Source organism: Fragaria vesca, linkage group LG7, assembly GCF_000184155.1.
Source record: "Fragaria vesca subsp. vesca linkage group LG7, FraVesHawaii_1.0, whole genome shotgun sequence".
NCBI lineage: Eukaryota > Viridiplantae > Streptophyta > Magnoliopsida > Rosales > Rosaceae > Fragaria > Fragaria vesca.
In genome coordinates, this window is record NC_020497.1 from 7471432 (window position 1) to 7497914 (window position 26483).

The window sequence follows — 26483 nt, forward strand, 5'->3', positions numbered from 1 at the left end:
TCAAGCCATAGTGGGAGTGTCATCACCACCACCAGCCAAGATGTCCAGTAGAGAATTCTGGGGCTCCAACTCCTCATGCCATAGTGGCAGTGTGTCGCCGGGGTAGAAATTTCTTTTCACTCCCTCTGAATCAATAACAACAGTGCGGACAACACCACCACTGGCACCATCTCGAGCAATGGCTAGGGAAACTGCCTTGACAACCAATGCCTCCGCTTCCTCCTGGCTCATTCCTTCTCTCCATGCTTGGTCAAAGAATCCATACAAGTAACTGGAGCCAGATCCTCCAATCGCAAATGGCGCCTCAATGACTGCCACCAAGAGGAACTCCATAAATCTTTCCCCCTTCGTATTTATCCCAGCCTCCAACAATCAAACCACTTTGCAACATATTCTTGTTGCCATAGGACAGCAGCCTGATGAGATTAGCAGCAACTTGGACAGTAGCAGGCTGCCCTAACTGAATGGTGTGCTGATGAAGAAAGTGGCTTACGTAGTCGGTAACAACCTGAGAATCCGCAGCCGATCCGGAACGACAAACGTAGACTTTTTCAGTGAGTTGAGTGATTTTATCAGAGCACCGATTCGCAACATAGTCACCTGTGGAAGTTCGAGAGTCTGCGCCAAGGACTACGCCGCCGTCGTAGGTGACACCAATGATGGTGGTGCCCATGGAGTGAGGGGCGTTGAGATTCATATCGTATGAATGAGACATGCGAGGTTTTGGTTTTACTGAGAATGAAACTGACAGAAAAATGCTTTGTAATTTTGTAGAATAGAACACAAACCATGCATCTATAAATATAGAAGAATTAATGTCCGATCCTAAAAGGATACAAAACCAAATTGGACTGAGATTGATAACAAATCTAAATACAAAACCAAAATGGACTGAGATTGAATGCGAATTCTCACCCAAATCTGAAAAGGATTGCGGTGATATTGGTTGTTGTCTTATTGAGTGCTGGAAATCCAAATTTAAGATTCATTCTCTTCAAATTACTCTAAGTGCTTCAGAGGTCATGCCGTGCTATGCGTTTTATCATAAGAACTGTGGTATCAAATTCATGTCTGGAGTAAAAAAATGTGACTTCATAAAGATAAGAAAAGAGATTTAATCTCACTCTTACAAAATGTATGAGAGTTTAAGTACAGAATGTTGCTTCTCTTCTTGGGTAATGTATAACTCCTTACTGTATTGTTCTTATTATCAAAGGCATGAGTGACTAGCATGTTATCCAGAATTCTGAATATGTGTGTATGGCTTCGCCATTTTTCGGACAATCCTTGAATATGAATCCAGTTGAAATGGTGTTGGACTCTGTATATGTTTTCAAGGGAAAAGGTTTTGAACTCTCACCCTGTGCAAAAATTATGAATCTGGTATATAGTTACGTAACTATTTGGTGCCACTCTTTTTCTCTACGGGTTTAAGCGAAATAAGTGTGAGCAGATATAGAAGCATCATCATGGTTGTGGTATCCACTGGACTGACCGGAGATGCATTTGATGACAATGATCATATTCATGATTCTGTTCATTACCTGAACTTCCTCCAGACGATGTACCACGAAACTAAGATGTCCTGACTTCAAATTTGTTGATCGTCAAGGTCAGCATATAAAAACTATGAACTTCCTCAAGACGATGTACCACGAAACTAAGATGTCCTGACTTCAAATTTGTTGATCGTCAAGGTCAGCATATAAAAACGTCATGTTCATCTGGTTCAGAACTTGAACCTTCCCTGAATACTAACAAGAATTTTGTGATGAAAAAAGGTTTTAGAGTTGGTTGAAGGTTGTTCGAAGATTTGATGGATTTTATTCCAATATATAAGTTATACAATAGCTTTTCCTCCACCAATGTATAGGGGATCTTAGTTTTCTGATATCTAGCTAAAAGTATTAGGGCATGTTTACTTACATGGAATGAAATTGAAAAGTGAGGGAATGATCCTGACATAGGAGAATTCCAGCATTTACTTACACATAATGGAATTGGAATGGGTGTGGGTCCCACCTCCTAATAAGGAATCGATTCCTTGACAACTCTGAATTGTAATACCAAGGAGGGAGGTGGGATTAGGAATGATACCATCAGGAATGAACTTTTATTCCGAAAATATCCTCTTTAATTTTATATGCTAATAATATTGAGGAATTTGTTTAAAATGCTAATAATTTCAATTTTTTTTTCGTAAAGGCTTCTTTTTATATGCTAATAATATATTATTTGTGGAAGTTGTTTTAAATTTTTTTTTTTTTTTTTTTTTTAACTTAATATGTATAAACGTATGATGCCCTAATTTTGTTGTTCAACCCTTGCAACTTGCAGTTTGAGATACACCCAAAATGTTAGTACTAGGTCAAAATGATTTTGATAAATCATGGTAGAAGAGAGTTTATGCAAGGACGAGATTGCAATATACACAAGCGCACACGTAGTTCTGTATTATATTATTAATATGTAACCACATAATTACAATTAATACACTGAATAAAAATAGTTCGTTTGGTTTGTTGATTATACGTAACTTATCAATTGAGACAACGACAAACAAAACTATATCAACATATAAGGAAAAAATTGTGTTGAGAGTGATCAAAATGTGTAGCTTATATATTTTTTTCATGGGTATTTTAGTAATTAAAATAGTAATAAATTACATTCGTGTTCTAATTCTATGTGGTAAGTAAACAGCTCAATGGAACTGAAATCTCCACATACTATTCCATTCCGTCTCCCATTCATTCTGTCTTTCATTCCTGATGAATTCCATTCTAAGTAAGTAAACGTGCTATTAATGGTCTTGGTATTGCTTTCTGAAATGGCTTCGAGGATGTTGTCATAGCCAAAGGAAGTTCCATAACAAATGTTACGTCTTGAGACATTATCCGAGGCCTATATATAGTTTCCTTTTGTTATTGGTTGCTACAAAATGTTTGGTTTTCAGTTGCTTGGAGTTGAAGACATCAGTCTAATTTGTCCTCGTTAATTTTAGGCATTTTGTGATTTAGGCCTTCATACTTTGAGGCCATGAAGAACACCCCACATAAACTTGTGACACTTTCTATCTTTTCTGTTTAATGTATGACCATCCCACATCTTACGTTTGAGCCAGGTCCTTCTAACAGCGGCTGATTATTGAGTAATCAAGTCTACAGTTCAAAGCAAAGCATTGCATACCTCTCTCTCTTATTTTCTTTTTTTTTTTTTTTTTTTTTTTTTTCTCTCTTTCCATGGAGAAGAAGTACAACTAAAAAGAAAACAACAAACAATCTACAAGGTAGCACCAAACAAATAAAAGAGAAAAGCCTGGCGAGCAGCTGGAGGGATAGAATATGACCATACATCCATAGAAATGGAGGAGTGACCAACATTTACAGATTCTCTGTGATGAGGAATGAGGACAACGTCCTACTGTGATTCCATTACAAAACTTGTATCGTGTTTTTCGTGGTTAGGGATTTCTCACAGTTAGGCAATGCAAGCTTACCCAATTGTCACAATTATCTCATGAGTCATGACCAAAATATGTTTCACAATCATTCGACAACAATTCAAAGTTCGGAAATGAATTTGCTACATTTGTGTCTTAGGACACATATCAAAAATGAGTTCGAAAATGAATTATTCATTGTGTTTGTTTATAAGAAGACAAATCAATAACGATCGTAGTATTTTGAAGGTGAGAAATTAGATGATGGTTAATTGGATTTCAGGAAACAAATTAATTCAAAAACTTTCAACAATTGCATTGTCAAATATGTATACGAGTATAATTTGGTGAAATATTGGAGGCAACTAAAAATTACATAATTCATATAAAACTAAATCACATGCTACTAGAGCAAATGAAGAAACTGATCAGATGTAGCTTGAATCCTATTGGTAGCAAGATCAGGCCATAGTGGGTGTAGAGAATTGTAGGACTCCAACTCTTCATGCCACAATGGCAGTGTGTCGCTATGGTAGAAATTTCTTTTCACAACCAACGCCTCTGCTTGCTGTTAGCTCATTCCTTCTCTTCATGCTTGGCCAAGAATCCATAAACTGGAGACCCTCCAATCCCAAAAGGGGCCTCAATGACTGCTGAGCACGATTCGCAACATAGACACATGTGGTTCGAGAGTCGGCGCCGAGCACTACACCGCAGTCGTAGGTAGGTGACGCCGATGATGGTGGTGCCTGTGGAGTGAGGGGCGTTGAGATTCATATCCTGTCGTATGAGCGAGACATGGTATCAGAGAGAATATCTCCTCCTCTTCTATAATCAAGGTATATTCTCCTCCACTGATATCGTCCTAATCAACAGCTAGAATGATTTCTGTAAACAACATCCATTTGAATTAATGTAATTACTTGAGTGTGTGTATATATATATATATATATATATATTATTTTTTTTTTTGATTAAAACATAGAACGTACTATATTAATAAGAGCAACTAGCCCAGATTAATACAAATAGGCCTGCAAAGGGAAACCCACGAAAGGGTACAAACATAATGTAAAACAATAGTCCAAACATGAGGACCAACAAACAGAAACCTAAACACAGGGCCAACCCTAATAACACAAAGATATAACCAACACTGTTGGAAAAGCAGCCGCCGCCGTTGGGGGGATTTGCAGTGGATCCATCGCCGTCCTTTTTCCTTTGCTCGTTGCCATGAAGTTGCAGACCTTCGCACCGGCACCCATGGTGGAATCTCGAGGGATCTCCCCACTCATTTGTCTTTGAAAAAGACAGGGTCGTTCTAGCGTCCAAAACACCGTTTAGAGCCGGTTCCGAGGACATTTTCCTAGCGGCAACGGAGGGGTGGAGCTTACTACAATTAGCAGAGGAGAGAGGAAGGTTTTGGAGATTGAGATGAGATGGGTTGAAGAGAAGAGATGGGAGGAGGCCTGAAATGGGGACTTTGGCAGCCATGGATGGAGATATTTTGTGCACGGGGAGGGAAGCAAACCGTAGAAACAAACCGCAAAAGCAAAACGTGGGCACTGGGACTAGAAGCCCGAACAAGGTCACACTCCCCCGACCCTTAAGCCGGAGATGTAGATCCGGGAGGACCTAGACCAGAGCAGGAGAGAAGGGGGAGTACAAGGATCAGATCTACTTTCTCTCTCCAGTTTTTAGAGAGAAGGCAGAGCATGAGAGGACCGGCACCAATGATTCACTAATTACTTGAGTATATTTGTTCCTTAACATTAGCTATAGTTGTAGAATATAGATGTAAGATCAGTAACATACATTATAGTGAAATACAATTTCTATAACTTCTACACATGGTGAGGTTTTTGTTTTAGTGGGAAAAAAATTGACAGAAGCATGCTTGTAATTTTGTAAAACAGAACAAACACCATTCATCTATGAATAAAGAAGAATTAATGACAAGCCTAAAAGAATACGGATTGAAAACAAATCCAAATACAAATCAAAATCAGACTGAGATAACAAATCCAAATAGAAATTGAAACAGGACTGAGATTGATTGCGAATTTGTACCCGAATCTGAAAAATTGCAGTGATAGGCGTGGGAGTTGGAGATGCATTTGTCTTTGTTTGTTGTCTCCTCCAAAATGCAGTCTTGTGTATATGAATAATATATAGGAATAATGCCCATTTGGTACTAAAAACCCGACATTTGGTACCAATGGACATGAGACACGTGTCCATTTTAAAAGGTTTGGCTGCAATATAAGGACATAACATGGGGGTATTGGGTATTTGGCATGTTTGTTTATAATTATTGTTGACATGTGTCCATTTCTCATTGGTGTTTGTCACCTATGAGTGATCATAGTTGGTCACCCAAGTTATTTCCTTGGTACTAATTATTGGGCTTTGTTGCCTATTCCAATGAAAAACTTTATTCATTGTCCATTTCAATTAATCTTACCAAAATTACTTCTTTAACACTAACCTATCTCACACCTCTCCCTCCACCTCTCATTCACTCACGAGATGCTTTCTCTCTCTCTCTCTCTCTCTAACTCTCACTCACAAGTCCATTGCCGACGACCTCACCTCGCATCCACCAACTCTAACGACCTCGTCCTCGCCTCTGCCTACTTCCCCGGCCTCCTCCTCGGCCTCCTCTTCACTGGCAGATCCGAAGTCAACGACGCAGATCCTAAACCCTACGTCGCAGATCTGAAGTCGACGATGCCGGTGAGCCGAGCTCCGCCATGCACGCCGATCTTAGCCAACGCTAAAGCCTCTGATCTCCAATCTTCGAAGCTAGCCAACGCCTTGCCGATCTCTGCCACGCACTACGGCCGCCTCCAATCTTCCGCCACGCACCATGGCCGCCTCTGATCTTCCATCAAGCACCACAGCCGCCTCCAATCTCCGCCACACACAAACACCTCGTCTCCCCCTTTAGACGATCCTCTCTCTCTCTCTCTCTCTCTCTCTCTCTCTCTCTCTCTCGTCGGCGACGTCCATCACCAATGCCAGTGACCATCTATTGGAGATTTCGGTCGGGTTCTGTCGTGGGAACCTATCACAAACAAGTTCTTAAGAGGTAATAAAATTTACTAGGGGTCAGTAATATGTTATTGGGGTGAATAAAAAATTTACTGGTGGATAAGAAGTTTACTGGGGGTCAGTAATATGTTATTAGGGTGGATAAGAAGTCTACTGGAGGTCAGTAATATGTTATTGGGGTGGATAAGAAGTTTACTAGGAGTCAGTAATATGTTATTGGGGCGGATAACAAGTTTACTGGGGGTCAGTAATATTCTAGCGACTGGTGACCGGAGTCTGTGGACCAGTCGCCGGAGTTCGGCAAGACTCCGGTCAAAGTCCTATCTCTTCCATTTTCTCTCTCTAAATGTGTATAAGACACAAGGGTAAAAGTGTCTCAAAAATATTATTTTATTATGAATTTAATAAAGATTTGTGTAATCGGGCACAAATAAGCTAATCTCTCATTCAATTTGGGTCAAAAGTCTTATTGTCATTGGAATGTGGTTTGACTTTTATTTTTTGTGCAAATGAGCATTTTCCCTAATATATATATTAAACCTAATTTTCTTTGTATGCCTTGTGTGACTGTAAAATATTTGTGTTCAAATTGGTTATCATTTCCTTTCTGAAATTTGTGTACATTACTAGGAAAGTGTAGTATAGAAGATGGTAGCTTGGTCTTATCAGATGTCATGTTGTTGAGAAAATACGTTGTACCAGATGGAAGAAAATTACTCTTCAAATCCAATCACCATACATCGAGAACGAGTTTCACTGACATTCTTTTTGTTTTGAACATTTCTAATATAGCTGCCCTTCTTTCTTTTTTTGGTAATCAAGAGCTTCGATTGCAAAAGCAAGAAGGCAGAGGCCCCTTCTTAAGATTCATTCTTTCCAAATAAAGCTTTACTCAGGTTTTTCCTAAAATTGATTAATTGATTTAGATTCGTGGAATCATCTATTTACTGTTACAGTTATGCTGAAAGATCGATCTAAATTGTATTCCTATAAGGCTAACAACTGCCCTGGAATTGTGTCTAAATTTTTTGGTGCTCCACGATATCTTGTTTACGATATTGGCTTTGTATAGTCCAACACTCCAACTATCCAATGCTAGGTAACAATTTAGAGGCTTGAAATTTACATAGTTTGTGTTGCAATGATTACGAAAATTTTTACCTACACTATTTCACTATACTTTCTGGAAATGCATGACGATCGAACATCATCAGAATTCCATACTTCCACTTAACTTCTTTTTGGTGAATCATTTTATGATGTGAACTCATGCCTTGATAATAGAATTAGTATTTGATGATTTATTCTACATTATTAACTTTTTATTCTTTTTGGGTTTATAGAAGGAAAAAGTACGTAAGATGGGTACCGAAGTTTTTAGGATTTATCATGATCACCGGAAAACATGAAACTAACACACCTTCACTCCAAGTTTTTTTGATCGTCAAGCACTCAAGGTCAGCATATAAAAACTTCCTCGAATATATTGAAGCTGATTTCGCTGGAAGAATGCTCACTGTTGACTACAGGAGGTCTGGAATCAGTGTTGGGACTGATTTGGACTTAAACACATCTGTCAACATTATGGTCAAATTCATATTGAATATGGATTGAATAACAAGAAGCTTAAGTCTTTAACTCAGTTTCAGAGAAGTAATCCAAGTTGTATATCAGTTGGATTACATAGAGGTTCATTGCATTTAACCTGAATTGCATTCGAAATAGTATTGTGATAGGATTATGCCTATGCAGTTGTTAACATTGAGTACAATAAGGATTTGGTTATGGGATTGAATCCGGTTTGTGATCGCTATATAAAGGAGGCTAACTCCCTGTGTTCTTTATCGGTTTGGCATTGAGTTTTGGCATTCCCATAGTGCTGCTTGATACAGAAACACAGAAGACATGCATCCAACTATTGTTCGTGTGTGCAGCCAATTCAGAAGTTCATCATAATGGTGTCATCATCGAAGATAGCAGTCAAGGCAGATTGGAGATCCAACCAAGGTATGTTCCTAGTTCATATGGGATAACTTAAGTATGCAGAATGTATTAAAGTGTTCTTGAATATATGCATGTGTGTTTGTATGTTTATAAAATGAGATCCAAACTTAAGTTTTAGACGGCTTTAATAGGATTCTAAAAACCATCTAATAATCAGTACTCCTTCGTTGGAAAGAGTGCAAGAGCTTAGAGTACGTAGTATCATGTTTCGGCCAGTCATATTACTCCTGCCTTGGCAACCTTATTTTCTGCTCTTGAAGTGTTGACATGGCGACCAAATTCCAGAACTCTATTGTCATCGAGTACCTTGCTAGGACTGGAGTGGGAACGAAACGTTTTGTATAGGTTTTTCATGAGACGAAAGTCTTGACTTTGCTGCTTAAGCTTGTTGATGGGAATATTGCCTTCAATTTTGATGAGCATCCAGATTATTTAACTGTTAGGTGCTCAATGTAAATGATCATATATCTTGTTTAGATGTTCGGCAATGTGGTGAGTGATCGAGGGTAATGTCTCCTCATTTACAGCTAGCCTGCCGAAGAGAGCTTGTCACTGGAACGACATTCTAGTCTTCTCCTGTTCCTACTTATGTTTGAGAACCTATCTGTTCATCCGAATTCAGGTGTAATTGAGGCTAGAATTATTCAGCTAGTTTACACGGGGTAGTTTTATCTTATTAATTAGTTGCTAGGAGGTAGAATAACTGACTAAGTTAAATCATATATGAGTAAAGTTTATTCCTCTTTTTATATCCTTAATCTATGACATGTACTAGGAATGATGTTCTTTACCACGAAGTGTATTACATATTATATTTGAGCTCATTGTGTGTTATTTTTAACTGCAAATACCATATGGGGATGCTTGAGTTTGTATTGTTTAGATAATTAGGTTAACCCTTAACCTGGAATTAAGGGACATCTGTCATGCTTGGACTATGTCATCCGACTACATTTCATATCATTCATATTCCATAACTTGTATATTATCTCCTTTTTTCTATGAAGAATTTTCAGACATGCGTTATGCAATGCAAGCAGCCTACCTAACCGTCACAATTAGTTCATGGCCAAATTATCTTTCAAGTTTATTCAACAACCCTACAAAGATCGAAATGAATATTTCTTTCAACTGTTACTCGAACCATAATAATAAAAGATATTACCTTCTCACGTAGTGAAATATTGGAGGAAACTAAGTTTTTTGCTGCCCATACAGTGATACAGATGCATTGAGCTCCTCTACAGTAACTTTATGTAAATTTCATAATAGCCTAATCCTCCAACTGATCTTATGATCAGTGCTTGCCACATCATCCAATGTCATATTTAGAGCCTTTCTCTCAAACCGACGTTAACATTAACTTCTAGTTTCAACCGTAAGAAACTCGTTCTTAATCATCGTACATTTCAGCAAAATCTCTATCGTCATCCCCTCGATCGAACTCGTCAATTTACTCAATCACATCTAAGAGAAAAACCTATTGAAACCCACACCACCATTGACGCAATCAAAGGCCGTCTTCCTCTTCTTTCTTCCTCAACTCTTTTCTCATACTCTACTGACTTATCTGCATACTGCAGCCAAGAACCATGGCAGATGGTCGTCTTCCTCTTCTTTACACACCAGCGTGGCCAATTAGAAAACCCAGATTTTGGCTAACATAATAGAAAAACAATGCAATATAAACATGACTGATCAGTCAAATATGGATCGGTTTTGGGATTGAAATATGAACAGAACCTGCAAATCCATATGAATTCTTACAAAAGAAAGTGAAAACCCATCAAATCCAAAACAAAAACAAGGATGCAAATTAGAGAGCAGAGAATTGGTTAGAGGAGACGAAATACAAGTTTTATATTGATTAAAAGGCATGTTCTTTGTTGCTCGAAGATCTGGTTCATGTTCTTCAAGACAACGATCTGGAATCGCGGTTTGTATGGAGAACCGTGTTTTTTTTCTTTAATTTCTTGTTGGGGATAACGGCAGGTTTGACGACAGTTTGAGATGAAAACTCAAAACGTGAAACAAGCTGATGTGGCGACTATCTGACTATTGGGTATTTTCAATGACTATGATTTTATGAAATTTATAACTTCAAAAAAATATTCACTGTATTCACCGTAAAGGAGCCGGATCCCACTTGAAATATGTACAGTTAAAAATTGCTTTAAGTAAAATCTTGTACTTAACTTATAACTAACTTTATAAATAGAAAATTTCATAGAAAAGGGACCTTTATAAATTACTTTAATAAATTGAAATATCACAGAATTATCAATGTATTCATAGAAATTGAAAATGGAATCATTGGAATGTATCCAAACATTAAAATTTCCTAGCTTTATAAACCTTATTAGATATATTTCCCCCACAAAATGTTATCAATGTCTCTGCCATGTAACAGTAATTTCATAGAAAAATATAGTTTCAGACATTGTTGATTTGCATAAACATTATCAGAAAGCTGATTTCGTTGGAAAGATTCTCACTGTTGGTCTAGGATCAGTAATACTCCTTGGTTGGAATTGGAAAGACTGAAAGAGCTTCAAGACGTAACAATATATCGGGACAGTAACATTAAGGGGGTAAATTATATGTCCCGAAAAAAATTCTGTATAAGATATAAAAAGGACGGACGGATATTTCATATTTGGCAGGGGTGCATACGCGGGATCTGACGTGGCAATAGACAATTGGAGGAAGAGGCGTGGAAGCCCACGACCACGTAGACAAAATAGCCTTCAAACGCTCAGCACTATATAAACAAAATAATTTCAGAGCCTTCGCAGTCAAACTCGCTCTCCCTTCCTTCTTCTAACAACAACGCCTTCTTCCTTCCGCCAACTCAGACTCAAAGGCAAGTTCTCCTCTACGCCATGCAACCTTCAATTTCGTCTTCTTCTTTTCAACTTTTCAATCATGATTTAATTTTGATTATGTGAATTCTGCATTGACCGGATCTTGGGTCCGATTCGCGGATCTGGGTTCTAGGGTCTCTCAATTGTTTATATAATCGTGTGAATTTGTAAAATTTGAAGTTTTGTTTGATGGATGTGGCTGCTGATGTGTGTAGTGTGATTTGAATTCTAGATCTGTACGTTATGATCATACCTTATTGTTTGGACCAGAAGGTTCTCTAGTCCTAAATGAAATTGAATGAATTGAGATTGAATTTGGGTAATAGCTGATGAACATTGAAGATTTTAATCGATTTGTATGTAATTCTGCATGTCATTGATTAGTCCTTTTGTTATTCTATAGATTTGTGCAATTCTGATAGGAATCGGATTCATGTGTATCTTGTTCTGTGGTACCCAAATTGAATCGAGAAGAGGATTAGGGTTTAGTAGAATGTAATTTGGGTGGATTCTATTTGTGGGGTTTCTGTTAGATGTGAGTCGATATGTGTTTGGGATTGGGAGTCTAAATGTGTGATCGGGTTCTGCAGAAAATGGTTTTAGGCGGTGGAGCAGCTCCCCCAAGAGGAAGTGCCGCAGCTACTGCGAGCATGCGTAGGAGGAGGACGACGACAAGCGGTGGTGGTGCTTCTGGAGGTGCAGCCGGGACTATGCTCCAGTTCTACACTGACGATGCCCCTGGACTCAAGATCTCCCCAAATGTTGTTCTCATCATGAGCATTGGTTTCATTGGCTTTGTTGCTGTTCTTCATGTCATGGGAAAGCTCTACTTTGTGCGCTCTTAGAGAGGTGCTCTGTAGTCTGTACTAAACATAGGAAACAAAGTTCAATATGGTGTTCTTTTTATCATGAAATAATAATAGTCTAGTTATGAAAAGAAATCACAGTTTTATCAAATCTTCATTGTACTAATTGAATTGAATGTTTGGAACGGTTCTAGCTGTTTCAGGTCTGAGTTTAGTAGAATCAGAGGCTGCTTTTAGATACTAAAATTTTGGTCTCATCTACAATTTGAATCCCATTTTTTTTGGCAATTCTGTTGAAATCATACAGTGATCAGAGTTTGTTAACTACAAGGGTAACATGTATAAGTTGGTTAACATGGTGTGAATGGAGAATCATATTTGTATGAGAGTTCTGTTCTCATCATGTGGTTTGGGACCAAATTGATACAAGCAGCTTATTCTCATGGAGTCGAGGACAAAATGAAAAGAGGTTAGATTGTTTGTGCATTATGCTCACACAATCTCATGAATTCTCTGGCATGAGATTAAGGGTGGGCTTGGTGCCATTGGTGCTTGGTAACTGATATCAGTTTCCTACATTTTCAAACCAAAATACCGGAGTTCAATTTCATGTCTCATGATATTGGTTTCCTACATTTCAGACCAAAATATAAAAAATTTCTCAGTACAAACGTTATTAGTTTAGAGAAATTTTGAAGACTAACCAACTTTTGGTCATTAAGATAGTTTTTAACTATCTTTTTTCATTTAGTTGAAAAATAACTATTTTACAAGACAAAAAGTCTATTATGCCCGTATCAATTCTCTACAACTAAAACTTGAAAACTGTTTTTGTTATTAAGGGGCTTCATCGATAACTTAACGTAATACTATTAGGATCATTTGCTATATATATATATATATATATATTTGACCGGTGTAATACAATTCTTTTGTTTTCGATGGTACTGTATAAAATAATTGTTCTCCAGGAGACACTTTGCCCTAAAATAGAGATATCATTTTCATCCTTTCGTTCGGCAAAGAAGAAAAAGTACAAACTAACCGTAGCAATGCAGATAAATCATCTTCATCTTTTATTTGAGAAAATTTAGATGTTATATCCAACTGTGTGTGAAATTCTATTTCCTGATAAGAAAATATGCCTTGATCATAACTAATTATGATTTGCAGAAATAAGAAAATAAACATGGGGACCAAGAACCTCGTTATAGGAAGAACTGAGTACAGTAGCTATACTAAAGTTGGAGCGCGTCTAGGCTTAATGGAGCTCTCATCATTTGTTGGCAATCAGAGACCAGTTTGACTAAGTTAAATTTCAACTAGGATTCGATCTGAAAATGGTCACAGCTCTTTGGACCTCCAACAATCCTATTTAAACTTATTTACCATCCAACTAAATCTTCAGAGTTATTTGACACAGACATGACCCATTTTCTTCATCTCAACTCAACCCCCAATCTTTTTGGTCTCGTCAAGCTCAGATTCAAACAAGATATATTCTTTTTGTTAACAAGATATTCAAAATGGTTATTTGTTATTAAGGGTAACAAAGACTTTTTATACCATCATATGGTTATTTTTCAACTAAATGAAAATAAAAGGTTAAAAACCATCTTGATGACCAAAAATTGGTTAGTTTTCAAAATTTCTCATTAGTTTAAGTGTTTAACCAATGGCGAGTTCAGTTTGGTGTGTCGATTTCCTACATTTCCAAACCAAAATGTCGAAATTTCTCAATACTAACAGCATTGACTTCCATCTACAATGGCGAGTTTGGTTCAGAGTTTCAAAGAGCGTAATTGAAGGACCAGGGCTTGAAACCATTATCAAAATATCTTGTACCACTTTTAGTTTCTGGAAGTTCAGAAACGTTCTCCCAACAACAATAATAACTCTAGAAAGACCAAATCTTAAATTTCTGATATATATACTTCTGAACGGTGTTTTACGTCTAGACTTGTCCATGGAGATGGCGGGTTGACCTTGAAGTCTTCCCAATCTGGTTATCGGTAATAATTGAAAGCCAATATTTGGTTTCCAAATTGGCTGACTAAATAATGTTGATGAAGACCAACATTCCTGATCCTTAATTCCATGGTGAAAAGATCCGCATTGCTATGCTCTTGCATTTTGTGACATCCAGTAGAAGGTTGACCAGTGTGATCAGGAGAAACCGATAAACATAGTAGATGACTAAGATGAGGATAAGAGTTAAGTGATTAATTAACTTCTCAGTTAGTGCAGGCTATGATTAACAGCTGACTCGAGGTTCTCACGCCTACATGAACAAGGACTAAAATGGGTGCAATTTAGATTATGCAGAGTGAGATGAGCAAATGATAAGCTGGCGTAGTAGCCTACCTCCCGTAAAAAATTTGATGGATCCGTCGTTATACTTGGAAACCTAACAAAATATTATCTTCACAAAACCGAAACATGATCGACATGTTTTGGATCGATCATGATTAACTTATTTACTGTTATGTTTATCTTGCTAATGTAAATAAAATATCTCCGTTTTTGTTCATCATTTGTTCTCTCTTATTCTCTCTTCTTGTCAAAGAATATGTCTAGTACTTTTCAATCTTTAGACTTACTTAACTGAATTTAACCGTTAAGTAAGTCCAGAACATGACATGCTTAAGCATGGTTAAACATATATACTTAACAACAATATGTTCTCTCTTATTGTCTCTACTTGTGGAAGATTATGTCTAGAAATCCTTGAAAAGTAGTATTAGTCGTAAGTCATAACCCAGGAGACTGCTTCTTGGTTTATTTTTTGTCCTTTGTGTTTTTTTAAGAAAATATTTGTGGGCATATGAGGCTACTAGAAGACCTTGAATGAAACTAGCCGGAGTGCGATGTGGGACAAAGTCTTACTCGATGAGCAAAGAACGAGTGTCAACCACGGAGACAGAACAAAGTGATGGTTAACCTTATTTCACTACTTGAGTCGTGAGTGGTGACTATCTCAGCATACAAATCTTTACACGAAATCCATTCAAATCCCACGCAGAATGAAGGGAGATAATAGAGGGAGGATAATAAAAGAGGAAGCTAGCTAGAGAGAAGTTGAAGTGGGGGTATTTCGCTTTCACTAGCTCAAAAAGTGGCCTAAGCATGCATCTCGACCTTCATTGCAAAACGAATATAGCAAAAGTGTGTATGGTCCGGTACTCTTGAAAATATGAACATCTCCAAGATTATGGATCAGAATGGTGGTGATTCTAAGGGAATTATTTGTTAGCTTAGTGATCAAGTTTGGTTTACAAAGGAGGTTCTGATCGAGGTGCTTCATTTAAAGCTATATATCAGTGTAGTTCATATGATCTATATAACATATATCACTTTGTGGGGAATTCTTTTATTGTAATATTGATTTCATATAAGAATGGACATTCATGAAATGTTTTTCCCGTTTGATTATTATAATAAAATAACGCAATTATATATTTACCTCTTTCACCTGGTTTTGGTTTTCCTATTAAAACTCAAACCACCTCCACACATAATTTTCTTTTTGGCAATATGTATCTCATTCCCATGACTAAAAGTGTTTTCCAATTAGTTTTGTTACCATCTAGAGGGATTCTCATTTCTATGTATTCAACCTTTTTTGGTCAACAAATCATATGTTTTTAAATAAATTTAGTTGTATCAAAATTAAAAAGTAGTGATCATTTTCCTTAATTACTTAAATATTTGGTAATTGTTATTTAAATATTTGTATAAATTTCTTACTAATAGCATCAGGTTGATAATAAATAGTCCAAATAATTCTATTATTTGATCGATATTTCGTTTACGGAAACTGTTAAATAGTACATCGCTTCTTTTTTAAAAGAATTTTTTTTTTGAGAAATGTGGGATTCGAACTTGGATATCCGTACAAAATATAATTAAAGAAATTATTTAGTGATTTTTCCTTTCAAGGAATCTTATAATTTGGCGGTAGAATAAAAATTACTTTTTAAGCGCGCACTTGTGTAAAGTTTAAAATATGAAAATACCAACAATAATTCAAATTATGCTCATAGCCTACTCATAGCCTGAAATATGAGAGATGAAATGTTTAAGTCACCTTGATTCTACTTTAACAGTTATAGTCAAATATTTATACAACTCTGATATCATCGAGTGAGTTTCTGTCCATAATATCTTTACATGAAAACAAGATGAATAAAGAAGTTGGTTTGGTGGGATAAAATCTCTATCATTCAAGAGCAATGGAACCAATGGAACCATTGAATTCACATGGGAGGATCAAAGGAGAGACCATAAAAATGGTAGGTGAAATCCAACATAATATAGCACAATCTACATAGTGGCTCAAATATGTATGAATTTTCCATAATGGGCCACTCAGCCAATTTGACCATCCTACAGTCCCTCCCCCCAGCACCATTCTTTCCTCCACCTTTTAAAAGCATCAAAATCTGAGGCACTTCCCTCACTCCTCTTCTTCCCTTCATCACTCTCTCTCTAACCAACCTCCCACCCATAAAACCAAACTCCACATTTTTAGAACAGAGAGAGAGAGATTGAAGACAACGCGAGAACAATGTTGTCCGGAGGAAGAATGAGCTCAAACCTGTCTGATAACTCGAAGACCACCAAAGCCAACATTAATGGATCTCCCATGTCAGCCAGAACCTTCAAAAGCTCGGCAAAGATGACCAGTAAGGTGACGCCTCGTGTTGCCGCAGGCGGCTCCACTTGGAGCATGACTCCTCTGATGGAGGTTTTGCCTGGCTCTTCCCCACCTGCTGGTAGCAGCAGCTCAAGCCCTATCAGCCCTTTGAGCTCCAAGACTTGCTCTCCCAAATCAGAGAAGACTCAATTCTTCTCTGACTTGCCTACAAACGCGTCCACAAGATTAAACCAGGTATTGATTCATTGAAAGAAGATGGTTTTGTTTGATTGTAGAAAAATGGATTCTTGTCATGTCTCTGTTTGACATAGTTATATGGATCATGTGAATTGAGAATCATTCAAGGTCTAGCCTAAAGGGTGTGTGAAGATATTTCAAAAGTTATATTTCTCTCAAGGGTATTGAAATTTTGGTGATTTTTGATTGATCTGCATAGGATTTTTTCCGATTTTGTTGATCTCTATGGACTGTAGATGATAACATAGATTGGTTTTGAATATGATTTATCTTCATCTTATTTTGTGTAAAACTTTCAAGAATAATGAGTTTCATATTTAGGTTGTGAACTCTGGTGAGTTTTCATCAATCGGTAGATGAGAAATTTCATGCTCTGCTTTTGATATATTGGTTTTTAAGATGATGATCACTATGTGTTTGTTTCATAATACACTCTGATTGAAATTCTCTCTTTTCATTCGACTTTCTGATTTCAAGGTCTGTTTTGATTATATTTTGATTGCATAACAGGAAGGGTTGGAGATTAATGCCAAAGACTTTGGCCGGCTCTGTCTCACCAATTTCCAGGCCAATCCTCACAAGGGTTCCTGCCTGAGCAAGCTATCAATGACCGATACCTCATCCTCTCCTCACCATGAAATTGTTGGGCACCAATCAAACTCAGAGAGAGACGAGAGGTCTGTTGATGAAGAGGATAGCCATTTGGCACAAGGTGAGCAGAGCACAAATGAAGACTCGGATTGCGAAAGCCCGATTGCCGGACGAGATAAGCTGATGGATCGGCCGAAGCCGTACCATGAGTTCTTGGATGAAGTCAAGAAGCAGGAGCTGCAGGCTGAGGTTGAGGCATGGAAGAAAGCTGAGCAGATGAAGCTTATGACCAAGTGAGGAGACTTGACCTCTATTAGTTTTCCTTGTATGAATTTGAGCATATATGGTATGAATGGTTTTGTTAAGTCTATTCAAATGTGTTGACAGGTTGAGACAAGAAGAAGCTGCCATTGAGGAATGGGAATTCAAGCAGACCAGCAAGGCCTTGAAGGACATCAAAAAGCTTGAGGTACGAAAATCTCAAAACAATTGCAGTATTCGGTCAATCCCCATAATATGAAGTATTAGTTTAAAATCCGAAATATTGTCTGGTTTTTTTGGGTCAATCTGCATAGGGATTCAATTCATGATATGTTAACCTGTAAGTCTGTAACCATCAAATGTACAACGCTCAATTCCGATTTCATGAGACTGCTCTCAATTTTGTCCATCATGTTTTAAATTACATATCTTATTGTCTGATGCATGTGGCGAAAATAAACTAGTATACGGTTATAACACTTTGTCCTTAATTAACACAGATATGGGTCATTTCATCAATAGTGTTTACCCGATTACTAACTGACCCCAAAGGACTCATATTTTTTTTTTTACCTTTAGATTTACATCCACATGTTGAAAAAAAAACAACTCTACATTCAACGGTGGTTTAACATAAATCTCTTATTCAGTAAAACAATAAGTGAACATGACTGGTCTCGAAGTATATCATTATAGTGTTTCAAACTTACTTATTTTGTGATATCCACTCGTATGCAAAGATAGATAAACGAGTCCCATTTAATATTTCATTAGATATGTGGTTGATATTCACTAAATTTCGTTTCTCTCTGGTTGATAATTTGGCAGATTAAGCTGGAGAAGCAACGTGCAAAAGCAGTTGAGAACACATGGAAGAAAATAAACATGACCAAAGAGGAGGCAAACAAGAAGAAGATACGAGCCAGGCAATGTACAATCGGAAGACTCTCAGAGGTATCGGAAAATTCTCAGAAGCCCTACTCCACCAAGACCGTAGTGTGGAACAAACTCACTGTTTACTGCAAGACCATTTACTTCAAATCCGTGCGAGGCAAGGCGCCAACATCATCAGAACGGCAAAGGTCGTTAAAGTAGCTCTCTCCCTTGAAGGGTTAAACATAAGCTATCTGACAGTAGAGGCAGTGGTACTTCGGTTAACTAATTTCATGTCATCGAATAATCTTGGATATGTGCCAGAAATCGTTGTACCCTGTATTTCTTGAATAAACTTTGGGTATCAAGCAAACCCTTATTTTCTTGCGCAAAACAAAATAGCATGTTGAAACATGTCAAATGATGATTATCTCAGAGAGCAAAGGACAAACATACGAGGTCTCATCCCAGAAAGAAAGAAAGTGAAAACAAAGCTAAAAGATCTCAAATACAGAACACGGCATTTTATTTTATTTTTCATGGGAAAATGCACAAACTGAAATCGGGAAACAGGATCACTCTGAATCCTAGGGTATCTCTCTTAGAGTTTACCATGTTATATTACACCCAAACTTTTCAACGACATTAGATGAAATTATCAATAGCCAAAAGCTCCTGGGATCTCTTACGTACAATAAAGGACTAAAATTACATTTAGTTGTAGTTGGTTTGCAGAACATCTACAAGTCAAACATACAACAACAAATCCAACAGCTGGGTTCTAGCCAGATAATAAAGTACATCGCTGCTGCATTTATCACCTACTAAAACTACTGCCATATGATTCACGAAGCATCAGTGAGCAGTCTCAGGTACCCAACCTGAAACCATACTCTCATCCACAGGCTTTGCCCCACAAGACCTCGATACAGATTCAAAGAGTTTTTCAATCTCTGGTGCACACCTAATGAAAGCTCGGTTCCAGAAGTTGTACCTCGGATTCTGACATTCACATGTAGAAACTTAGGTCAGTTCACATCATTCAGAAAGCTCCAAGTTTCTTTTTGTTTTTTTTTTCAGAGGGAGAATGAGTGTTTACCTTGATTAGCTCAATGAATGTGATCAGTAGACCCCATGGATGTGGACGATTAACAATGAGACGTTCCAACAAGACCCTTGTGATTTGCTCCTGGATAATTTCCTGCTGAAAAATTGTATATTGACAGTTTAACACATGCAGTACTTGAATAATCAAAACATGGTAATTATATACCAACACCCCAAAATAACTAAGTGAATGATATATAAATTGGAAGCAAGGTAAAGGTAAAATGGCTGATGTCAAGGTTCCGCAGCCCAACGATCTTGGTGATAATAATCCCCACCAAGAACTGAGAGACCCACATGTATATCAGGAGGCAACCTTCCACGTTATTAATCCAATCATATAACCAAATGAAAAAGCAGGTACTCTTGACTGACCAAGACAACAGTAAATAATGTATACAGTAGTATCAAGCCTCTAACTTGTCTCACCTGGTTTGACTCTGCGAACAAGTAAAGAACAATGAAGGAGAAGTAATGTGTATGGGTGTTTGGATAGCGCAGTTGGTTTGCTATCGCATTTAGGAAAAGGTATCGTCCTTCAGTATCTAGGTCCCCTATCAGAGTCTGGAAGATATCCAAAGCAGCCCCTACCAAATACACAAAGGGACCAGTTTGATTTGCCTGTGCGTGCGGTGTTCTAGTCTGAAGCTGCTGGATAGCCTGTAAAAGCAAACCTCGTTAATAAGCATTGAAACATCCACTACACCCAAACCCTCCCCATCAATTCACTGGTAAAAAGTTTAACTATAAAGTATGCAAATCCAAGAACAACCCAATTACAAAACCAGAATCTTGATTTCAAACAAACAATCATAAGAATGGCTGGGTATTAGAATGCAAACTCAGTACCTGCATCCCAACATAGAGTACAAGGGAGTTGATGAGGGGTACATTGTAACGAGTACCGGCTGAGGAAGCTTCGGTTGGTAAAAGGAGCAATTTTTGCTTCAATTCAGTCAAAAATGAGGAGCCTTGTTGCCTTGTCTGCAAAGTATATTCACCCATTTAAAAATGATACAACTCTATCAAAAGAGCAGACTAGGAACACATATTGTACATTAGAAGCCTTCAAACTATAAGAGTAACCGATTCAAACAAAAAAACGTCAAGACAAATTACAGAAGGAAAGAAGCAGTCTCTGTCCATTAAGTAAAGTGGACTACAAACCTTGAGATACTCATCCACATCGGTTTTCATCTGCTTTACTTTCAAAGCTGCATCAACCTCAGAAAGAACTCGTGGAGATTGAGTGATTTCAGCAAGCAAATCAATCTGCAGATGTAAAGATTCCATTCTGATCAGTTTCCACGACGAAAAATATGTGTAAACTTGTTAGTTTTTTCTCTCTATCAAGACAAAAATGTTGACTAATCTTTTTTCTCCTGAACTGCAAATTAGAGGAAAATAAACTTTTTTAAAAGTATATTCTTTTTTTTATTTTCATATTGTAACATTTTATCTGTCATACCATCATAATATATTTTTTTTCTTACAGTTGGAATCAACCAATAGCAATTGTAGGGTTTTAAATAAAATAAACATAAGCACTATTTGCTTAATAAAATATTATATAAAGGATCATCAACAACCTTTAAATTCGGAGTAGATGGGTCAGGAAGCCTCATGTTACGGGGAAACGCACTGAGTATGATATTTCGCATTTGAATGCAACTTGGGGGAATAACATCACAGAAAGTGAAGTGATAATCACAAAGGAACTCGGGGAAATCATGGAGCAGCACAAGTAGCACTCTAAGGGTACCTTTATATAGGAAATGAACCTACATGAATAGAGAAGACAATAAATGATGTGAGTTATCAATTTATGGTATACTTCGGCAGACAATGAAATCCAACAGATTAAAATGCATACCGGAGCTCCTAGTTCAGCATTCCTCAAAAATGGCTCCATGAATTGAAATAAGTCGACCAGCAAACGTTGGATATAGGGCCAACCCTTCTGACCATTTCCAGCTAGCATTTTAGGCATGAAACTCCTATGACTCACCAGCTCGAGCCATGCAAAGCTGATGGTGCCAAGGGGAAAATAAATCAAAAATTTAATCTTTGATACATCAATATATATTCTTATAGGACATCAATAGCAATTATCAAACTAAAACCTTCCCAAATATTAAATTAATACATATTCCCAAGACGAACGCCAAAGGTACACATCAAATGACAGAGATAGAGATGGTGGTATTCTAAAGAGAGGGATTAGGATGACAAGACAAAAGGTTTTGTTAGCCCAAACTATGGTATAAGTCTCCAAACAGATAACTCAGCATTGATCCCTGACCGAATAAACTCCAAAACTTAGAACCTCCCATATTGTGCTAGGCCTTAAAAGCTTATCAACTACCACTATCTCCTACCACCGATGAATGGTTAATTAATACAGAAAGATGCTAACCTGAATGTAGGAACTTTGAGGGGTTGCAACGCATGAAACGCATTTGCAAAGGCTATCAATATCTGAAGCACAGACAACAGAGACACCAGTAAATTGACATAGGCAAACTAACAAACCAAAGACAATATTATCTAATCCAGTAGACCTTGACCTGAAAGTTAGCACCATCAATAACGGGATCCAAAGACCCAAGGTCTAGCAACCAGTTAACAAACAATCTAAAATATGGTCTTGCATTGAAAGACGATTTCTTCTCCTCTGCATCCTTCTGAATGAATCTCACTGTGACTGCCAAAATCTGTAGAATACCGAAGTTATCATACAAAACCATTACTGGATAGGCATTAAAAGTATATTTCAATCAAAAAGGCGCAATGCTCACCTTGGACAAGAGAATCAATTTACTGGATCCCTGCTCCATCTGAAATAATGTGAGTTTGTTAGGCCCAGAAACCATAGAAACATATATATTACATATATTAGGGTTTACGTAAGTGAAGAAATAATTACCTTGAGAATTGAAAATACAAGTTTAGCATAAATATCAATGGCCAGGAAGGATAGACTCTGCGCTTGCTGAGGAGTTTGCAGTGTGCCTGAATTAATCACCTCAGAAGATAGACAATGTTCAACAGAAATCTCCTGAGAATGAAGAAAGAAAAGGCTTCAAACTATGTATTGTAACTCTTAATTGAATTCAAATTTATATTCTGAACTGTAAACTCACTGTGAGTAGTCGGAAAAACCGGTCCGTCAGATCATCCTTCAGGATGCCAATCGAGTGCAAATTTAAGATAAAATGGGAACAATTATTTTCGTTTGCACCAGGAAGTTCACAAAACCGGCACCACTGAGCAAACACATCTTTCACCTACAGATTACTCACATGAGCAAAAGAGCAAAGGCTAAAAAGATGTACAGTGTACATAGCGAATCTCCATTTGCATAATTTCCTAACTGAATTATATTGTGTTCTTTGTTAAAGAAATAGAAACTACAAAAATGTCTCATAGTACCTGCTCGGGAAAACCAGGTGGATCTGGTTCTGCAGACTCCACAATACTGAACTCTTCCCTGCTTCCCGGGGAGTGGACAGGGGCCTGCATTATCATAGGACAAAATAAATTAGTATCATTTGAGGCAGAAACGACACATAAAATAGGCTAAAACACTAAAGATACTAGCCTTCTTCTCTCTCGATTGTCTGGCCTTGTCGTCCTTCCCAACATTAATACCAGATAGAGCAGCCACATTTGCAGCAGGATTCTTGATAGTTTCAACCAGCTGCTGCAGTGACTCAGGAGATCCAGGCTTTGCAGCAACCTGTGTTTCAGAATTTGTAAACAAATTCCTCTAATAGATAACTTAAATAGATGTTTGTTACACAGACCTTAAACAATGCTTCAACAAGATTCCTAAGTTCTGAGATAACTTTATATTCTTCAATCACCAAAGTTTGGATCAAGGAAGTGGCAAACTCTGTTGCTGCCTCTGCATTTTAATATATGAAATCAGTAAGTTGGATCTTCATCAAAAACTAACCATGTAAACAAAATATTCCTTCTACGTACTATTCTTGCCACCGTCAATAAGTTTTGCCATGTGAACATTGTACTCTGCAAGGTTTAGCAATTCACTGCGTATAAGGCCAACAGTAATTTCTTTGTTAAACTTCCGCTCCTCGTCAGAATAAATCACCTGAAACAAGTTGCCGATAAATATTTAATGAGAGAAGGCTAGTCTTGAGAATATATAACCAGCTTCTAATTGTGACTTGAAGTGACATGATCATACAAATATGCAATAGCATCAGCAAGTAAGACCAAAAGTTTAGGTCATTGAAAAGTTCGTGTGACCAAAATCAATATTTAAACCCTCCACATAAAAAGAACACATCCAAAGGGGAAGTGTGGATTGGATGGACTGCAAATAGCCAGACAACAATAACTGTGAGTTTTAATAGTGCATACCCAACTGGTTAGCTGAGTAAAAACAAGCTTGCAAACATCACGAATCGCAGTAAGCATTGCGAGATGAGCGCCAACATGAATCTGGTTTGATGCATTCTCATACAAACCCTTGAAAACCTGTATGAAGATTAATGAAACGAATTTATAATCAAGGGACACTTTTTAAAGAGGTTGCTCGAAACACGACAGAGAAACTCCAAAAACAATCAAGCTAACTCTAACACTAATCTATAAACGTGAACACATGACCAAAATAATACAACTAGTTACAAACAGTAGCACTGACCTTTTGAGCCACAGCCAAGGCAGCCTCATCTCGACTAACACATCTGAGTATAATATCAGGCACTTCACCAATGACTCCCTAGATTTACATTTATGTTAGTGGATGCATATGTACGAATGTACAAGTCTGTATACAAAATGGAAAACTCTCCAAAAAAATAATTGGGTGCCCATATCTGGGATCAAACAAATACAGTACCTGGATTTCTGATTCTCTAGCATCGTCAGTTACCAAGGCTTCCAACTGAAACCATTAAGAAGATGTGTCATGCTACGATTGCATCTATACCTATCATTACTTGTAAAAAAATAAAAGGCAGGATGGAAATATAAGCGTGAACCAAGTATCCTTTGTGACTCTCATGTAATGTAAGTTGCTGCTCAATATGCAAATTCAAACCAAGTTTCTTGCAGTAGGTGGCTGTGCAATGCCTTTGCACCCATCTCCGATACCCCCTCTTCAAATAGAGGAGGATAAAGAGTGCCAACCCAATTTGGGACATGTTATATACATGAGAATGTATTATGGCCCCAAACAGGTACCAAACACAACACAGATTTGGAGTGAACAGATCAACAACCCATCTCCAATTTAAATAGGACCATACAAACATCAGATAAGTATAAGCTAAAAAGATATTTGCAACCTTCTGCGCAACAATCTGGTATTTTTCCAATGCAGCCCCTGTGCTGAGGGAAGGCTCTGAGAGATTTCCAAGACGTTCAGTTACAGCAGGTGAAGGCAGTGGCTGTGAAGATACTCCAGATTCCTGGAAACAAGATATAAGTTTGAGGCAACAGAGAGAACATGAAACTTCACCGCCCTATAAACATGTAAGAAGTTCTGTCAACCTTTACAGCATCAGATGACTCTACAGAGTGCAGCTCGGGGGCAGAAGCAGCGGAAGGAAATGAGCCAACAACAGAATCATTTTCAGAACTATCATGGGAAACGCCATCGCCCACCCCAACATGAATAGATGAAGCACTGTTGCACAAAATACTATATTGTCAAACATTTCCGCAAATAATACTTCATCATGCATATAGTACAGAGCTATAAGCACCAACCTAAGATGGAGGGCAGAATTGGATTCCATCACTTCATCCAATGGACGAGAAACAGCTTCAAATTTGCTTCCAGGTCCTGGTGAGTAGCCCGTGTTAAGTTGCCCGGATGCTGAACCATATGTGCTAGTGAGACCGGCACTACCAGATGAAGCTGTGGTAGCAACTGGCAGAACATGCGAACTTTGAATAGATTGGTTTTGCCAGGGAATCCGAACAAAATCCTACATCATAAAGGTGGGGTGTAAGAAGATGAAGAGTCACAAGGCATTCTTCCAAGGAGAAAATTTCCCAAGTAAAATGTAATGTCTTACCTCATACACTCGTTGTTGAGAAAGGGACAAATGACCAGGTTTAGGGCGGAGAGCTTCTGGCACAACACCCATAGAACCTTGTGGATACATGTTAGCATCAAAATAGGTTGCACCAACACCTTCTCTCTTTCTTCTTACTGAAAGCTGCTGACCTATCTCACCATCAATTGTTGCTACTGCCTACAAATAATAAACCACGATTAAACAACAAAATAAACTGAACATCTAAATACAGGGATCTTATAGTTAACTAAAATTAGCCTAATTTTCCAGGCTCCAAACACTTAACAAGAAAAAAGTTTCATATTTAATACTGTGATCAATTGAACTTTTGAACAAGAGTATAAAAACTGATGAAAAACAGATTTCTCAAAGTACCCCATGCCCCCATCCCTAGCCTTCTCAAATTTCTCAAAGAACGATTCATGGAATAGTAAGTTCAAAAAACAACAGAAATTATCCACATTCATGGAACTATCATGATCATAGAGGTGGTTGTAGACGGAGGGATGAAAACAGAAAAAGAAAAAAGCA

The 26483-nt window shown here is 37.6% G+C and overlaps 3 protein-coding genes and 1 pseudogene across 3 annotated transcripts in view; 2 read left to right on the forward strand and 2 right to left on the reverse strand.

Annotated features, from left to right (window-relative positions):
• Window positions 1-697, reverse strand: LOC101308819 (annotated as a pseudogene).
• Window positions 698-11291: 10594 nt separating this feature from the next.
• LOC101307725 (protein transport protein Sec61 subunit beta-like) lies at window positions 11292-12440 on the forward strand. Its single transcript, XM_004306914.1, has 2 exons — window positions 11292-11363; window positions 11955-12440. Exon 2 carries the CDS (start codon window positions 11958-11960, stop codon window positions 12207-12209), a length of 252 nt encoding a protein of 83 aa, XP_004306962.1. The 5' UTR covers window positions 11292-11363; window positions 11955-11957; the 3' UTR covers window positions 12210-12440.
• A 4234-nt stretch (window positions 12441-16674) lies between these two features.
• Window positions 16675-19184, forward strand: LOC101308021. The gene is made up of 4 exons (XM_004306915.1): window positions 16675-17061; window positions 17575-17948; window positions 18043-18124; window positions 18745-19184. The coding sequence occupies exons 1-4, from the start codon at window positions 16738-16740 to the stop codon at window positions 19009-19011; spliced, it is 1047 nt and encodes a 348-aa protein (XP_004306963.1). The 5' UTR covers window positions 16675-16737; the 3' UTR covers window positions 19012-19184.
• Window positions 19185-19292: 108 nt separating this feature from the next.
• Window positions 19293-26483, reverse strand: part of LOC101308317 (CCR4-NOT transcription complex subunit 1-like) — a 17471-nt gene continuing 10280 nt past the window's right edge. Inside the window, exons 28-49 of the mRNA XM_004306916.1 lie at window positions 25950-26129; window positions 25639-25859; window positions 25420-25555; window positions 25215-25337; window positions 24767-24811; window positions 24569-24646; window positions 24283-24399; window positions 23884-24010; window positions 23703-23803; window positions 23498-23635; window positions 23040-23183; window positions 22823-22954; window positions 22695-22733; window positions 22464-22610; window positions 22313-22374; window positions 21770-21923; window positions 21486-21677; window positions 21064-21168; window positions 20746-20880; window positions 20326-20556; window positions 19889-19990; window positions 19293-19791 (exon numbers count right to left, since the gene is read on the reverse strand). Of these exons, the coding sequence (XP_004306964.1) occupies window positions 19645-19791; window positions 19889-19990; window positions 20326-20556; window positions 20746-20880; window positions 21064-21168; window positions 21486-21677; window positions 21770-21923; window positions 22313-22374; window positions 22464-22610; window positions 22695-22733; window positions 22823-22954; window positions 23040-23183; window positions 23498-23635; window positions 23703-23803; window positions 23884-24010; window positions 24283-24399; window positions 24569-24646; window positions 24767-24811; window positions 25215-25337; window positions 25420-25555; window positions 25639-25859; window positions 25950-26129 (2856 nt within the window). The 3' untranslated portion in view covers window positions 19293-19644. The remainder of the gene's footprint in view (window positions 19792-19888; window positions 19991-20325; window positions 20557-20745; window positions 20881-21063; window positions 21169-21485; window positions 21678-21769; window positions 21924-22312; window positions 22375-22463; window positions 22611-22694; window positions 22734-22822; window positions 22955-23039; window positions 23184-23497; window positions 23636-23702; window positions 23804-23883; window positions 24011-24282; window positions 24400-24568; window positions 24647-24766; window positions 24812-25214; window positions 25338-25419; window positions 25556-25638; window positions 25860-25949; window positions 26130-26483) is intronic.

Coding starts and splice junctions, on each gene's coding strand:
- LOC101308021 (XM_004306915.1), top strand. CDS start 16,738: ATGTTGTCCGGAGGAAGAATGAGCTCAAACCTGTCTGATAACTCGAAG. Junction 17,062..17,574: donor CGTCCACAAGATTAAACCAG/GTATTGATTCAT, acceptor ATTGCATAACAG/GAAGGGTTGGAGATTAATGC. Junction 18,125..18,744: donor AGGACATCAAAAAGCTTGAG/GTACGAAAATCT, acceptor ATAATTTGGCAG/ATTAAGCTGGAGAAGCAACG.
- LOC101307725 (XM_004306914.1), top strand. CDS start 11,958: ATGGTTTTAGGCGGTGGAGCAGCTCCCCCAAGAGGAAGTGCCGCAGCT.